The 15,369-nt window shown below is 47.5% G+C and overlaps 1 protein-coding gene across 2 annotated transcripts in view; it reads right to left on the bottom strand.

Annotated features, from left to right (window-relative positions):
- Positions 1-15,369, bottom strand: part of CCDC149 (coiled-coil domain containing 149) — a 97,382-nt gene that overhangs the window by 27,042 nt on the left and 54,971 nt on the right. For both annotated transcript variants that reach the window (XM_012737473.3, XM_012737471.3), the window contains exons 5-7: positions 2,842-2,958; positions 1,842-2,014; positions 955-1,027 (exon numbers count right to left, since the gene is read on the bottom strand). In XM_012737473.3, coding sequence (XP_012592927.1) covers positions 955-1,027; positions 1,842-2,014; positions 2,842-2,958 — 363 coding nt within the window. The remainder of the gene's footprint in view (positions 1-954; positions 1,028-1,841; positions 2,015-2,841; positions 2,959-15,369) is intronic.

Raw genomic sequence — 15,369 nt, forward strand, 5'->3', positions numbered from 1 at the left:
CGATCGATCAGTGATGTCTGCCGTGGACACAGATTAAGGAAGTGCATATGTGCCACCTACGTGTCATCCCTAGAACAGACTCTTACATTAAAATTAATATGTAGTACATAGCCAGGGCTTGGCACATAGAACTGAATAAATATTGTTAAATGAATGCATCCATGCATTTAAAAAAAATTATGTATTAATTATGCAAAAGCTATCTTCTTCCTTGGCTGCATGCGTATATATAGATGGGTGTAAATGAAAGTGTGGCCAGACAGAAGGGAAAGGAAGAGCATGCAGGCTTCTGAGAACAACTGCTAATGTCAGACACCAGGAAAATAAGGTTCTCCCAAGCAGCTAGACGGCTGTAAAACTTCACCCTCAGGAAGAGAAATCCATCTATTTTCAAAGCAGAGAAACCCAGGAGATTTTTCTAATTATAACACTTACAACTAACATCTGCAGAAATAGATATTCTCAAACTAATGGTGCTGGAATTAGACTAAATAACAGTGGGGAGAATTTAAACGCTCTGTTCTTTCAGTGTGACGTGAACATTATCGTTTAGATTGTGATTTCCCAACCTATGTTTCTTCATCACTTGGAAACCATTTTCGTATGGATGATTATGAGACAAATAGCATCCGACGACTCAACGTTTCATAGAGAAAACAAATAAGAAACCTAACGTGGACCGAGGCTGCAGAGTGGATGAGCCCACATTCCGGTGGTCTCAGCGCGCCTTGTTCAGATAACAGCCGCAGAAAGAGCACTTGCAAAAGCCGCTTTGGTGTTGTTTGCTGTTGTGTTCAATTTTTCCTGGTTACCCCAGTTGAAGCTCTTATTGGATTCTATCTGGGAGGGCAGGCTAGTACTAAAATATCTTTGGCACATAAAAAAGAATTAAAATAGAATGACATTTAGATGTACAATAGTGAATCATCATCATTGTCATTATGGTTTTTCTACCTTGTATTTGGCAATGTTCGATTTCAAGAGGGTGACCTCTTCGTGGAGCTGCTTTAATCTCTCTTGAAGGTACCTGGGAAAGAATATATTTAACTAGGACGTATTTGGGGGAAAAAATAATAAAACAGACACTAAAGTATAAGAGGGAAAAACAAAAACCACTTGCCAGAAAGAGTCCTCTTTTACAAACCACACCTCCCTCGCCTGCTCACCGCAGAAAAGAGGACAAAAATGTGCATCTTTTTGACCTTTTCTTAAATGGATGCAGTCAAGGTCAAACATGTCCAAATCCCAGACACCCCACTTTCAAACAGCCCTTGCAGAGACCCCTAAGGGATGTCAACACAGTTTTCACATAATTCTCATTAAGATGATTCCGCTGGGAAGTGCGGCAGGAAGAGGCGACGCCAGACACAACATTAAGTTAGACAGACACACACACACACACACACACACACACACACACACACGCACACACGCACACGCACACACGCACACGCACACACGCTGAAACTTGCCTCGGGGAAAAGGAACAGCTAAGGGAATTTCTCAATTTATTTTCTTATTCTTTTCCTTCTCCTTGATAGCAATAACAAGCAGCTCTCACTGGCTTCTCACCCAACCAAGGGGGTGTGAGGGAAGAGAGAAGGGGACGGGCACACAGGTGTGCAGGTGTGTGTGGTTTTTTTTTTTTTTTTTTTTTTTTTTTTTTTTTTTTTACAACTAAGACACGACATTGATATCATCGTTTTGGGGTTGTGACTTTCTTCTTTCTTGCTTAAGGCAGTTTTCTCCAGCGTACCCTGGGCTATCCTAGCTCCCAGCCCGCAGGCCCGTGGGGCGGGCAGCCGGGTCCCGCCCGGCGCTGGCCCTGGCCCGCCACTTGCCTGTTCTCCATGCACAGGGCATCCACGTCGATGATGCGGTCCTCCTGCCCGCCCAGGATGTGGTTGAGCTCCTGGTTCAGCCTGTCCACCTTGTCCTGGTAGGACGACCGCTCCTCCTTAACATCCTGAAGCTCGTCCACAGAGGCCTGCAGGTCATGCTCCAAAGACTCAATCTGAAATCACAGGAAGCGCCCCAACTTGAGACGTTCCTCAGACGTCCCCTTTATGGCCAGAGATGGAGCCTTCCGCCTGCTTGACTGACTTTTAGAGAGCTCATTATTAATAATATGAGCCGCATGCTATAAAACCATAAGTGCCACACATTGGAATACCATAAAAGCTAAAAGCAAGGGGATGACTTCCTGCCAGATACTCACTCTATCTGAGATGGGGAAGATGCAGCGGTGTGGAAAACCAGAACCGAAGCCTCACCTACCATAGGACGCCCTGCAGCCAAAGGCTCGCAGAGGGCGGATGCAGACATTGGGGATAGTCGCCCAGTGTCTCGCCAATCCATATGTTTTCAAACCCACTCTAGACCCAGGAATCTTGTTCTGCTCCTCAGAATCAGTTTGTAGGAGGAGAAATATGAAATTTCCTCCCATTTCCAATGAAATGGGTCTCTTAGCTGTTCCCTAAATAAGAGTTCCAGACTCATTGAGGTTTTGCCTCAGCATATTAGCAGAAACTTCCAAATGAAGGCCAGTTCGTCACATTTTGCCCCCTCCCTGTCTATCCTGGGTAGGGAGAAAGTTTTGTGTTGTGTTCAGAACAACAGCACCCAATGGGAAGCAGCTGACTTGCTGGACACCAGGAACCCAAGAGTCATCTTGGGAACCCCGCGCAGTCCCAAGGAAGCACAACCATCCGCCTTGCATTCTCCTTCCCCCTCTGACTTGCTCCCCAGGCAGCCAGTACTCTGAGAGCAGCGGGCACAGCCTACTCCAGTCGCCGTTGTGTTCGCCCCCCACCCCCACTCCAAACAGATGCCAGAGATAACCTGTTCCTTGGCTCTCTCCAGCTGCTGAACCAAGTCTTCACGCTCATGGGCTGCAAAGTGGCGCACGCCGATTTCTTCATCTCCGAGCCTCTGTTTGGCAATTGTCATCCTCAAGAGCTACATTTTCCATTAGTAGAAAAGGAAAAGGGGGCAGGGAGAGAGAGAAAGAAGGGAGAGAGAAAAAGAGGGGAGGGGGGAGAGAGAGAAAGAAAGAGAGAATGAATAGATCCAAATAAAACTCCCAAAACACTAGGCAGAAATTTTTTGGAAGATAAGTAAAATTCTTTCAAGAAATGCTGGGGGAAAAGCACAAAACAAAGAAATTATTTGCCAGTATCATGAATTTTTTAAAAAAATTGAAAAAATCTATTGTATTTTGTGCACACATGCAAACACACGATATAAGGAGGTCGGGGCGGGGCACCTGAGGTTGGCTGTCTGGTGGAACACTGTCACAGGAGGAAACAAACTCTGGGTCCCATTTAAATTTAGCAAAGACTCAAAAATGATAACCCAATGCTGGAAGGATCTGCTGAGATGGGCACCCTTCTCAACTTCTAACAATGAGGCAATGTTATCAATAGTCCTAAAAATGTCCCTACCCAATGATCCAATAACTCTATTTTTGACAATCTGAGCTAAGAATAATCCCAGACATGGACTAACTTTAGGGGGGAAAAGGTAGAGAATAAAAAACTAGAATAAAAAAACTAGAAACAATGTCTAGTAGTAGTAGAATGGTTAGCAAACTATAGTGCAACCAAGCAATAGACTAATTTACAGTCGTCTGCAAGGAGGCTTATGTGAACTATGTAATGCCATGAAACATGCTTGTGATGCCATGTTAAGTAGGGAAAGAAAGCAGAATACTAACTTTCCTGTACAGTATGATTAAAATTATACTACGAATTCACACATGCATGCACCGACACACACATGTACACAAAATGGCCAAACACACCAAAATATTAAAATGTGTAGGTTAAGCCATGGTGAGACTGCATGCTATCTGCTCTTTTGCTTTCCAACTTTTAAAAATAGGTGTGCATGAATTCCATAACATAATTTGATTTATATTTAAATCTCTAGGAATAAAATTCCACTCTTCTAAAATATAATTTTTCAAAAGATCCCTAATACACGACCCATGGCTTCCCCACATGCCAGGGCCAAGCCCCACTTGTAGTGACGAACCTTCCAGGCAGGGCTGCAATGGGAACTGCATGAGAGGCCCAGCAAGACCTGACAGTCCCAGAGCATCCCCTACCTGTCCATCACGGCGCCAAGCAGGCTGCCATTGACGGGTGGCTTTTTAAAGTTACAGATCCTCTTCCTGATGCTGCTTCTATAGAGGATGTGAGCCTGATCCACATCTCCCTGCGGGGTGGATGTGGGTGGGTTTCATGTATGGACAAGGTCTTGGGGATAGTTTTTCATTGTCGCACTCATTCGACCCAGCCAGGAGTGGCTGCAGGGGGCATGCTCTTCCTCATTCCTGCATGAATCTCAAGGGATTAGTTGCCAGTAGAGAAAATGGCTTAATTTTCAGAGTCTCTGAAGGATTTATGGGCAGGTGAGAGATAGGAAGTTAATTTAAGCCAGGGCAGAATATTAACTAAATTGAAATAATAAATAACAGCAAGGAACTTTGAAAGAAATGATGACTAAAGAAAAGCAAAAAGCATTTTCGAATGACACTTACTCTGGGTCCTTCTTTGAAAACTACCCAATTGAACTGAGCAAACATTTGCCGTGTACCTCCCGGGAGCAAAAGCGCCACCGGGATTGGGTGGACAATAGCCCAGGAAGGAGGAACAGACTGTGCAAAGGCCGGCTGGGCAGAGGATGTGGAGCACTTGGGTATACAGATGGCTGCACTTACTGGAATCTGATTACAGTCAATCCTCATTGTTCACAGATTCTGCAGCTGTGAATCGGCCTACAGGACACAATTTATTTTTTTACCCCCAAATCGATACCTGCACTGCTCTCGTGGTCACAGTCGAACGTGTGCACGGTGGTGAACATTTCAGTCGCCCAACATGCACATTCCCACCAAGGATGCACAGGGCCATGTTCTGCCTTCTTGTTTCAGCTCTCGGGGTGTACACAAGTGTCCTTTTCATGGTCTAGTTAGTGCCACATTTTCCACATTTTTGTGCTTTTACTGGTAATTTTGCTGTTTAAAGCGGCCCTCACGCACAGTGCCGGAGTGCTGGCTAGTGTTCTAAGCGCAGGAAGCCTGTGGGGTGCCTTGAGGAGGCAGGACGCGTGTTAGAGAAGCTTCCTCAGGCAGGAGTGACAGTGCTGTTGAACTCGTTAGTTCAACGTTCATGAATTAACCATATATATTAAATAAGGCGACTTTAAACAGAGGCACACACAGAACAAGGTTATGACTGATCAGCTGACAAAACCGTCATGATCAGAGGCTCACAGGAACCTAACCCGGCATTTCCCCTAGGAGCGACGGCTCGGAACGGGCCAATTCAGTGTCTGCACTCACCTCACGGAACACGTTTACGGCAGAACTGGTTAATTCACCCGAAAGCTGATTTTAAAGAGAACATCTTTAACATCACACAATTCTTGGCTTGGGACATCAGAACCCCAAAAGTGGATATACAGAAAGACAGCCAGCAAGCCAAGTAGGAAACATTTCTCAGACCCGAGGGTCTAGGAAAAGCCAGCTCCTGGCCCATGGCATGAGGTGACAGGAGCCCAGTCCGTGCCTTTGAATACAGGGTATTTTCCTTGGTATGTGAAAAGCCAGACTGACAGCCTGAACTTTAAGTAATAAAACACCACTGTGGTTTTCTACTCAAAATACGCTTCACTGAACACTTAATTTAGAATCACACAATTACGTTTGCTTAATGCCAATTAATTATTAAACATGTTTATTGAGGTCTGACAGCCATATAAGAGAGTCATCTTTTATATACTGGATGCCGGTTAAGCTTCAATAAATATGTTAACAATCATTTGGTGTTTAATGTGCATTCAATATCGGCTGTTAAATCTCAGGGCCAGACGGGTGGAAACACTTAGTTTTAAAAGTGAGGCCCAAGTTGGTAACAGGTGGATCATTAGTTGGCTCTGAAACTCAAGTACAGCCAGCTGAGGGGGCCTAAGGCGGTCCCTGTAGGAGGGACGGCAGGGCCCCAGGGAGAGAGGTCTCCTGTCGTCTCAGATGATGACTCGAGTGCTCTGGAGTGGGCCTGTCTAGGGCTTGTACCCTGGCTCCACAGTCTGTGAGCTGTGCAACCTCAGGAATTTGTCTGAACTTCTCTGAGTCTCTGTAGCCTCCTCCGTAAAAACACAACAGTAAAAGTATTAGCCTCCTTGGAGGGTTGCTGAAGCATGAAATGAAAGAGAGTGGAGTTGCATTAAATGAGCACTTAACTTGGGAGAGTTCAGATATCTGTGTGTTTGGCAAAAAGAGGAGGGGGTGACCAAAAAACAGGAAGAAAGGGAGGGTGAGAGAGAATTAAAAAGATTGGTGATTCTACCCATTTCTCTGCCCAGTGTACCAGCCTGAGAGTGAGGCGGGACAGGAACTGATAATACATGTGTGCAAAGTCATATTGTTCCTAATTGTACATAATACTGCTTAGCAGACGCACACATACGACCTGAGATTTTTAGACCATTTAAGGGACCATCAGGGGAATTCTGGCTAAATACAAGTTTCTGCCTCTTCCACGCTGCCTTCAGAAAGAAGCTAACCCTAAGTAAGAGAACACGGGACTTCTCCACCATAATCAGCACAGGCCCCGGAGCACAAAAACTGCTTAATAAATGTTGGCTGCTCTGATGATGATTGTAATTGTCATCATCATCGTCATCATCCTCCGGGCACGTCTCTCCACATACTAGCCCCCTAGGGAGGTCCGATCTTCCTTCCAAGCTGGAGAGAGCGGAGCTCGGAGCCAGCCTTATCTGTAGCGTGCAGGCAGACGATGCCGATTTTCCACCTTGGAAAAAGGCTGGGAAGCACCTGCTCCGGGCACCTAATTCCCGCAAAGAGCGCGGCCCAGACCCCGCAGCCCGCCTCCCGTGCCCGCCTGCCCAGAGCCGGTCGGTGCCCCGCCACCCCCAGACGCAGCCATTTGCTGATTCAGATAGAAATAAATGTTCACGACTGAATCCCGGCGAGCGCCGTCAGCTTGCGGGCGAGGCGCAGCTGCAGCTGGGATGCGGCTGAGGGTCGGGCCGTAAAACAACGTGCTGAAACGGCTTTGGGGGGCCCTTCCCCCAGCGCTGCCAAGGACCTGCTCAAACTGTCCTGCGCGCGGCCCGTGTCCGCCCCCGGAGTGGAATGACCGGTCCTCCTCCACCTCTTCTCCAGCTGCATCTCTCACAGCCCTCGGCAGTTTCGACCTCATCTTGTTTCCAGCTGCCTTAACCCATTTCACCTGGCACGCGGTGACAGGCAGCCAGGCGCCCGGGCGGCTATTCTCTGGGCGTTACCGGGGTTCAGATCCAGCTTCTGCTAATCCTAGCCATGTGCCCTTGCCAAGCTGTCCAAGCTTGGTGGGCCACATGTGACTTGGTTTTTTTAAAAAAAAAAATGGGAACAAAGGCTGTCTTGTAGATAAGACAGCCATGGATGGCCGTCTGGGCTGCCCACTGCAGCACTCCAACTCCGGGGTCTCCATGCCCACAACGCGGAGGTTCAACGCAAGGCTCATTGTTCATGTATCTTTCCACGGAGCTTATAGTTTACGATTTGTTCCCCAGGTGTCCATATCCTTTACTAACTTTTTGTTTTTAGCAATACAACAGTAATCCATACAGCAACAACTATTTCATAATGAGGAAAATCTCATTAATTTTTAAGGTAGAAAGAAGTATTAATTTCTTATCTGCCATGCAGAATGAGACAGACACAATTTGCTTAGGAAAGAGGCATACTTTTTAATTGATCTACGTAGAAAACTAAAAGTAAACTATTCATTTAAATAAGATTCACTATCTAATAAACATTGAAGGGAATGTTTTTCCTAAATAAAAAGTTTGTGACTCCTAACAAAATTAAATTGATGACACTGTTCTTTTTTGGAGGGTGGGAGAAACCATTTGTTGAACTTTAATGTAGTAAATAAAATTCTTTGAGACTGGCCTTAAAAAAAAAAAAAAAAAGAGCGTGACCCCCGGTTACAGCTGGTTACAATCCTTACACGGTGGCTCTCTCTGCGCCAGGGCTGTTGAGCGGGTCAGATGAAAGAATCATTAACAGAAAGTGGACGATAACAGCCCTTCCCCAGCCCCGATCCTCGCGTACTGCTGCCAACAGCACACCTGGGGAGGGCTCAGCACCAAAAGGCATTTATTAAGCATTCACCGGGTGTGGTGCTGCGTGGTTTTTTCCTGTAGGTTTTCTCCACATCCTCTCCAACTGCCCCCTGGCCTTCTGGAAACACCTTTGAGAAAACTGGGCACAAGAGATTTAAAAGGCTCCACGCTATTGTGTACACCAGAGTCCAAATTCCTAGACCCATGTGGCATGCCAGTTCTAGCGTCCAACAAAGGAATTTGTCACTTAATAAAACAAATCAAGACAGTTTTCATTTTCTGTCCTAAGGCTCCGGAGATGCTCACGCACACACTCGGTGGTGGCGCAGCAGCGTCTCCCGGTTAACGAGCTCCCGGTGTGGGCCAAGCCAGCAAGCGTTAGCAGCCTTCCTTAAGCTCACGATAGACAAGTGCCAAAGCCGTCACCGGGGCTGGAGGGACACGGCCTGACCCCCTCCTCACCCATTTCCTTCCCCCACCTCTGACCTTCTCTCTGTCTGTGCTCCAGCCACGCTGGCGTCCCTCCCATGCCTCAAACATGCCGCCCTCGCGCCGGCCCCTGGGCCTTTGCACTTCGTCTGCCCTTGAAAGGCCCTGCTCAGAGGTCTGTGCAGAACCCGCTCCTTTTGTCTCGTTCGGATCTCAGATCGAATGTCCCCTCCCCTGAGGAGTCCTCCCTGGACACCGTTGCTGAAGTCATTCGCCCCAGGTCACTCTCCACTCACACTGCCCTGCCTCACTGTGTTCACCGTATTTACCAGCAATGGCCTCGGTCACCTGCTTGTGCCCACCCAACCGTCCGCTCCGTGATGGCAAGAACTTTCTGGTCATATGCACTGAAACACCCCGGCCCCCACGACCGAGGCTCAGATACCCAGAGGACTCCTCGCACGCTTCTTAGATGGAGGAAGCCTCCCACTCAGTGCATGGCACACCTCCAGGAGGCAGACGCCATCATCGCCTCTTTGCAGGGGAGAACCCCACTGGGAGGTGGGCACAGGGCTCCGAAGCCGGGTCTCCTTGGCCCGGGGCCCCTGCACAGTTCAGAAGGCCCCGACCCCAAAGGTTTCGGCCATGTAGCACTCAGCACTGACGCCACGTGCCACGCACGGTCCTAAGTGTCGACTCACATTAACCTGTTTAAATGGACCAAGTGCCCTAGCAAGTAAGGCTGTCAGCCCCATTTTCAGATAAGCAGCTGAGCCACACAAGTAAAGGGACGTCGTGCCTGTGTCACAAACCTTGTAAGTGGCAGTCAGGTACCAGCCCTGGCAGTTTAGGGCTCTGGGCTGCCTCTCGTCACAACTGCAGCGACAAGCCCTGCCCGGCGGCTCCCCTCCAGAACGCGCTCTGGGTTAAGTGTTTCATAGAAATTTTGTATTTAATCCCAGCAAAAGGGGCATGGCCCCCCCCACAGAGCCTCTAACACCCCAAGCTGGCTCCTGCCACTGGGGTCTTTGTCCGTCGCCTGCACACACCCACCTGGCCCATCCTTCAGGGCTCTGCGTCACGCACGTGAGCAAAAGGCCTTCCCTGACCACCTGATAGAAACACTCCCCACCGCCCCACCTGGGCTGCACTCTCTAGCCCTCTCGCCTGCTTTAATGTTTTACTTAGCACTTACAACCCCCTGACATTTTACACTGCATTTCATCAAATATAAGATTCCATCAACTTTAAGACCCACCACTATGCACCCCTAAAAAGAATAAAAAGTGCCAGTCAGAACTGCATGATATCATTGACTCTTTCAGAGATGTTCGAACATGAAAAACTGTGCATCTCAGAATCTGTGAAACTTACTAGTTTATTTACTTACCCGTCCACCTGGCCCCACTAGAATGGAAACCCCAAGACATCAGGGACTCACTGGTTTTATTTTCTGTGCTAGCCCCAGACCAGACAGTCAGTTCTCAACAAAGATGTGCTGAAATGCATTGAACTGAACCACCCCCACAAGGTAAGTACTACCTACCCGTACAGATGAGAACAACTGAGGCATACAGAAGTCAAGCCACTGGCCCAAGATCACACAGCTAGGAAGACCCTGAATTACTTTCATCACACCTTGCTCTCAAAGCCACAGTCTTTATAGTGTCCCATCAGTTTTAAAGAAGCTTTGATTTCTTTTTATTTTAGTGTGTAATTTGGATATGGTATACTATAAAATAAGTCTCGGGCCAAAATACCTTTCAGAACCAGTTCTCTAAGACGTATAATTACGATACATGGTCTATGGGATGAATATCCCAAACCATGCTATTTTGGTCATGTGGTCTACCCAGGCTACAAGCTCATATCAACCACGACAGGCTCAAATTAGGACTCTAAAGACCCAATGAGGCTGGGTGCAGTGGCTCACGTCTGTAATCCTAGCACTCTGGGAGGCTGAGGCGGGAGGATGGCTCAAGGTCAGGAGTTCAAAACCAGCCGGAGCAAGAGCGAGACCCCGTCTCTACTAAAAGTAGAAAGAAATTAATTGGCCAACTAAAAATATATAGAAAAAATTAGCCAGGCATGGTGGTGCATGCCTGTAGTCCCAGCTACTCGGGAGGCTGAGGTAGGAGGATTGCTTAAGCCTAGGAGTTTGAGGTTGCTGTGAGCTAGGCTGACACCATGGCACTCTAGCCCAGGCAACAGAGTGAGACTCTGTCTCAAAAAAAAAAAAAAAAAAAAAGACCCAAAGAATCTAATTCACTTGATGACAAAACATTAGGGACTGCTGAACTAGCTGGACTAGCTGAGCAGTGGCTATAGTTCAAAACCAAGATCCCAGTTAGAACAAGACACCATGGGGCTGGAGGGGTGAAGGGCCTTCTCACTCATTGTAATTCTTTGTAATTAATTTCTATGATGCCCCAAGGTGAGAGCCCTTCATTAGAGAGCCATCTTCATTGGAGTTTCCTACTGGCTAGGACATCTCTCTGCTCCCTTTGAAGCATAAAGTGGAACAGCTTTACAAAGCGCTCTCTGATCCCACATCCTGGTCCATTACGAACATCCACAGCTGAGCACTCTTTTTCTTTTTTTAAACCAAGTACACTTCAATTAGTCACCTGCGCACTCATTGGTCTATTTTTATTGGCTTATAGCTTTAACTTAATTGGTTTGCTCACTGAATCCATCAGAAGTCCCATGTCAATAGAGGTATGTTCGCAGAACGGCTCTGGTATTTTATGGCGCCAACATCAGATAAAACAGAGGCACTTAAAGGCCGTCAGCTGGTGTAACATGAAGCTCGTTATTAAGGGCGAAACCCTGTGTTTATGCAATATCACCACAGCTAAGTTTAAATTTGCCAGCAGGGGCCAGGAACTGTGAATGCATGACATTGGTAGGAGCATTGTCTACCCTGAACTTTCTTGCTTTTGAATACATCACACGGGATTATTGGTCTTCCGCTCGAAAGTGCCATAATCTCTAAAATGAAGAAAAACAGAAGCGATCAGAGAAGAAAACCAACTGCCAGCTGTCCCAGTGGGAACATGAGTTGCTGCTCCTGGCGTGTCCTATTAGGTGCTTATTCCACAAGGGACACACACCATGGAAGAAAGCTTCCAGGAGCTCGGCACCAAGGCAATCATGCTTGATGCCGGCAAAGCATGGGCTGGTGATTAGGAGGGCTGAGATTTGGGGATCCATCTGCCAGATGCCAGCTTCTCCCCGGGATCATTGTCTCTACTAGGGTGCACATACCTAGTTCACTGGAAGTAGCTGATCAACAGAAAGGAAGACCTTAAGATCTATGGTGGAATTCTTGTACGAGAGGATTCTAAGTCAATATGGGCTCACGTTGTGCTAAAGATCACAGCGACACTTACCCTCTAGTAAGCGCTTACTGGGTGTCAGGCACAGAGACCCTTTACAAACAAGACTGCATGAACACCCCCCAATAATTCAATCTCCTCGTCCTCCTTTCTTTTCTTCTCAGCACTAACCACTATCTGATGATCTCACTTGCGTATTTTATTTTCTTATTGACCGTCTTCCCAACCAGAATATAAGCTCCATGAGGGCAGATACCTTGTCTTTCTTATTCCTCGATGCATCCTCCGCTGCTAGAATGTTAATCAGTACAGAGCAAGTCCCCAGTTATGTGTGGGAGAATGAACGATGAAACCTGCCAAGTCCATTATTACTGCCATTTTACAGATGAGGAAACTGAGGCCTGGAGGGAAACTGACTTGCCAAGGCGATACAGACAATCACCGGCAGAACTAGAACGTAAACCTGGGTCTAACAATTTCCAAAGATGGACGTCCTGGACTGCACTACACCACTCCACTTCGCAGGAACAGGCTGGAGCCGGCTCTTTCTAGAGTGCAAATCCTTCCAAGTTCAGTGAGTGTAGTCTTTGGTAGCCTGATATCTGTCACAGTATCAAGTATCTAAACCATGGCAAAGTGCTACCAGCTGGGCTGCTTCTTTCAGAGAGCTGATTCTCCGGCACACCTCCAGGGACAGTTCTCCCTGATCCTTGGTTTTAGCTACCCACAATCAACCGCAGTCTGAAAATATTAAATGAAAAATTCCAGAAGTAAACAATTCGTAAGTGTTCAACTGCAGGCCGTTCTGAGTAGCGTGATGAAATCTTGCACCATCCCAATTCATCCCATGCAGGATGTGAATCCCTTTGTCCACCACCCCTTACTTGCTTAGTGCCTTCTTGCTTATCAGATCAGCTGCCGAGGTATTCACTGCGGTGCTTGCGTTCGAGGAGCCCTTACTACACTTAATAACGGTCCCAAAGTGCTAGAGTCGAGAAGCTGGCGATTTGGATATGCCAAAGGGAAGCCATAAAGTGCTTCAAGTGAAAAGGTGAAAGTTCTTGACTTAATAAGGGGAGGGGAAAAAATCCTACACCTGAGCTTGCTAAGATCTACGGTAAGAATGAATCTTCTGTCCGTGAAATTGTAAAGGAAAAAGAAATTCTGCTCCTTTTGCTGTTGTACCTCAAACTGCAAAAGTTACGGCCACAGTGCATGGTAAGTGCTTAGCTAAGATGGAAAAGGCTTTACCTCTGCAGGGGGAAGACACGGACAGAAGCGTGCCCTGACTGACAGCAACGAAGGTTAGTACCAGCCTTGGTTCCAGGCATCCATGGGGTCTTGGAAGGCACCCCCATAGGTAAGCGGGGGACTACTGTCGCTGTGATTCAACTGTACCCTGCTAGTTTTGTTGGTTGCCTTACTAATCCTTAAATAGCCAGAGACCCCTTTTCTCCTCTGATCCCCTGTCCCTGAATTTCCTCTTAATGCCCACAAGAGGAGGCGGGCAGGCCTCTGGCCGGCAAGGGGACTGCAGCTGGCTCCCCCGGCTCCTTTTCAATGTGAGGTCTCAGCACTGTCCGACTCCTCCCATACAATTGGTCTTTATTCCTCACAGGCTGACGGCCCTGGGCAACGTGCAAAGCTTTTCCAGGGTGATCTGTGTCACTGTGAGCAGCCCCCTCCCCAGAGGGCTCCTCCGTCCTCTTTAACCTTTAAGAACTGGACTTTTTAAGGAAGGGGAGGGTATCTAGTAGGCTTCCCTTCTCACACTTCTCATCTGGTTTTGGCTTGGGGATCTGTGTGAGCTGGGGAGCCCGAGAAATTCCTGGGCACTGAACAGAGAGGTGACAGGAGGTGACTGATGACCCAGGCCCCCCGCCACTGGATGCCCATCCCGACCCCCACCCCCACCCCCACCACGTGAGTGCTAAACTGCTTGGAAGCCAGGGTGGCAACAAATCTTTCAAGAGGCCGTTTGGAAATGCTTTATGGCACGTAGGGTTCCAAGGCTCTAGCTGAACAAATGGAAAAATTAGTCTACCCTAAAATATCCAAGGCAAGTAATTTCCTATCACCTTGTTTCTTAAATGTACTTAACATCTAGAATCTGGGCTTCCCAAAATGTGGATAAAGGTCATCAGTTGCAATGGCAAGTCAGAGACAGAAATCTTCCACTTCGACAGTCACTCATCAAATGGTGCCATCAGCCCTCCCCCCGCGTGGCATCAGGGTTCGGAGTCCAACAACAACAATTAGTCAGTATTCCTGAATTTAACAGTCCTGAACCAGCCGAAGAGCAGGACACTCGTCCTTTGTCCGCCGGCTCAGCCTCAGACCCGCTGCTCTCTCCCCAGGGGCTGCCCGGCGTCTACGCCTTGGCCTGTTTTTCTTTCCCCTGTTGGATCAGTTGCTTTCCTAGCTCCTTTCTCCAAATTTCTGAACTACTCCTTACGCCAAAGCGAGGTACTGATGACATCCAGATGGCAGTCAGTCTGCTGTTTCTTGTGTGCTTCCTTCCTTCCTCTCTTCCTCCTCCTTGAATCCTTTTGCTCTTCTTTACATTCCCTTTGTTCATTCATTTTATTCACTCACGCATTCCTTTATTCCATTCTGTTCCTTCAATAAAGATTAAATATTTTCTATGCAGCGAGAACTAAGAGTTCTAATTTTTAGGACACAAAATGCAAAGAGCTTACCCTTGAGGCTGGGGGTGCCACAAAGCTGCAATTAGAGGGGCAGAGCCAGGCACTGTCAGCAGCACAGGACTGACACCTAAGAGGTGGAGAAGGCTACGTTTGTCCTGTGACCTAAAACATAAGCAGGAGCTTACCAAGGAAGTTTAGGGGAAGAGTGTTCCAGATTGAGCAAATAGCCAGTGCAAAGGTCCTGAGGCACCAGGCAGTAGGGTCCAGCAAAGGGGCTGAAATTAGCACTCTAGGGCTCAAGTATGAGCTGACTAGTGGCAAGGACGTGGCTGGAGAAATCCACAGAGGACAGATCATGGAGGCTAACAAGGAGGTGGAACTGGATCCAGTAGGTAGTGGGAGTGTTGGAGCAGCAAGTGACATGATGAATCCAAAAAAAAAAAAACCAACAACAAAAAAAACCCAAAAACAAAAAAAGGCTGGTCAGAGGGTAATGGGTTATCAGAACTTATTAACATCAGTGTCACTAAAGTTGTTATATAACCCCCCTCTGCTAAATGTGACAGGCTTTGAGGAAAAGAATAAAAAGCAAAACAAACTGGGTGCAATGGCATGAACCTGTAGTCCCAAGTCCCAGCTACTCGGGAGGCTGGGGCAGGAGGATTGCTTCAGCCCAGGAGGTGGAGACCAGCCTGGGCAACACAGGGAGACCACTGTCTCTTAAAAACAAAACACAACAAAACCCCAAAGGTTTAACTCATTCTCTACGACACAGTCACAGCTACCTTTGAACAGGGGCTTCTGAGTTTCTCAAG

The sequence above is a fragment of the Microcebus murinus genome, chromosome 3 (assembly GCF_040939455.1).
Source record: "Microcebus murinus isolate Inina chromosome 3, M.murinus_Inina_mat1.0, whole genome shotgun sequence".
In the NCBI taxonomy this organism is placed as follows: Eukaryota; Metazoa; Chordata; class Mammalia; order Primates; family Cheirogaleidae; genus Microcebus; species Microcebus murinus.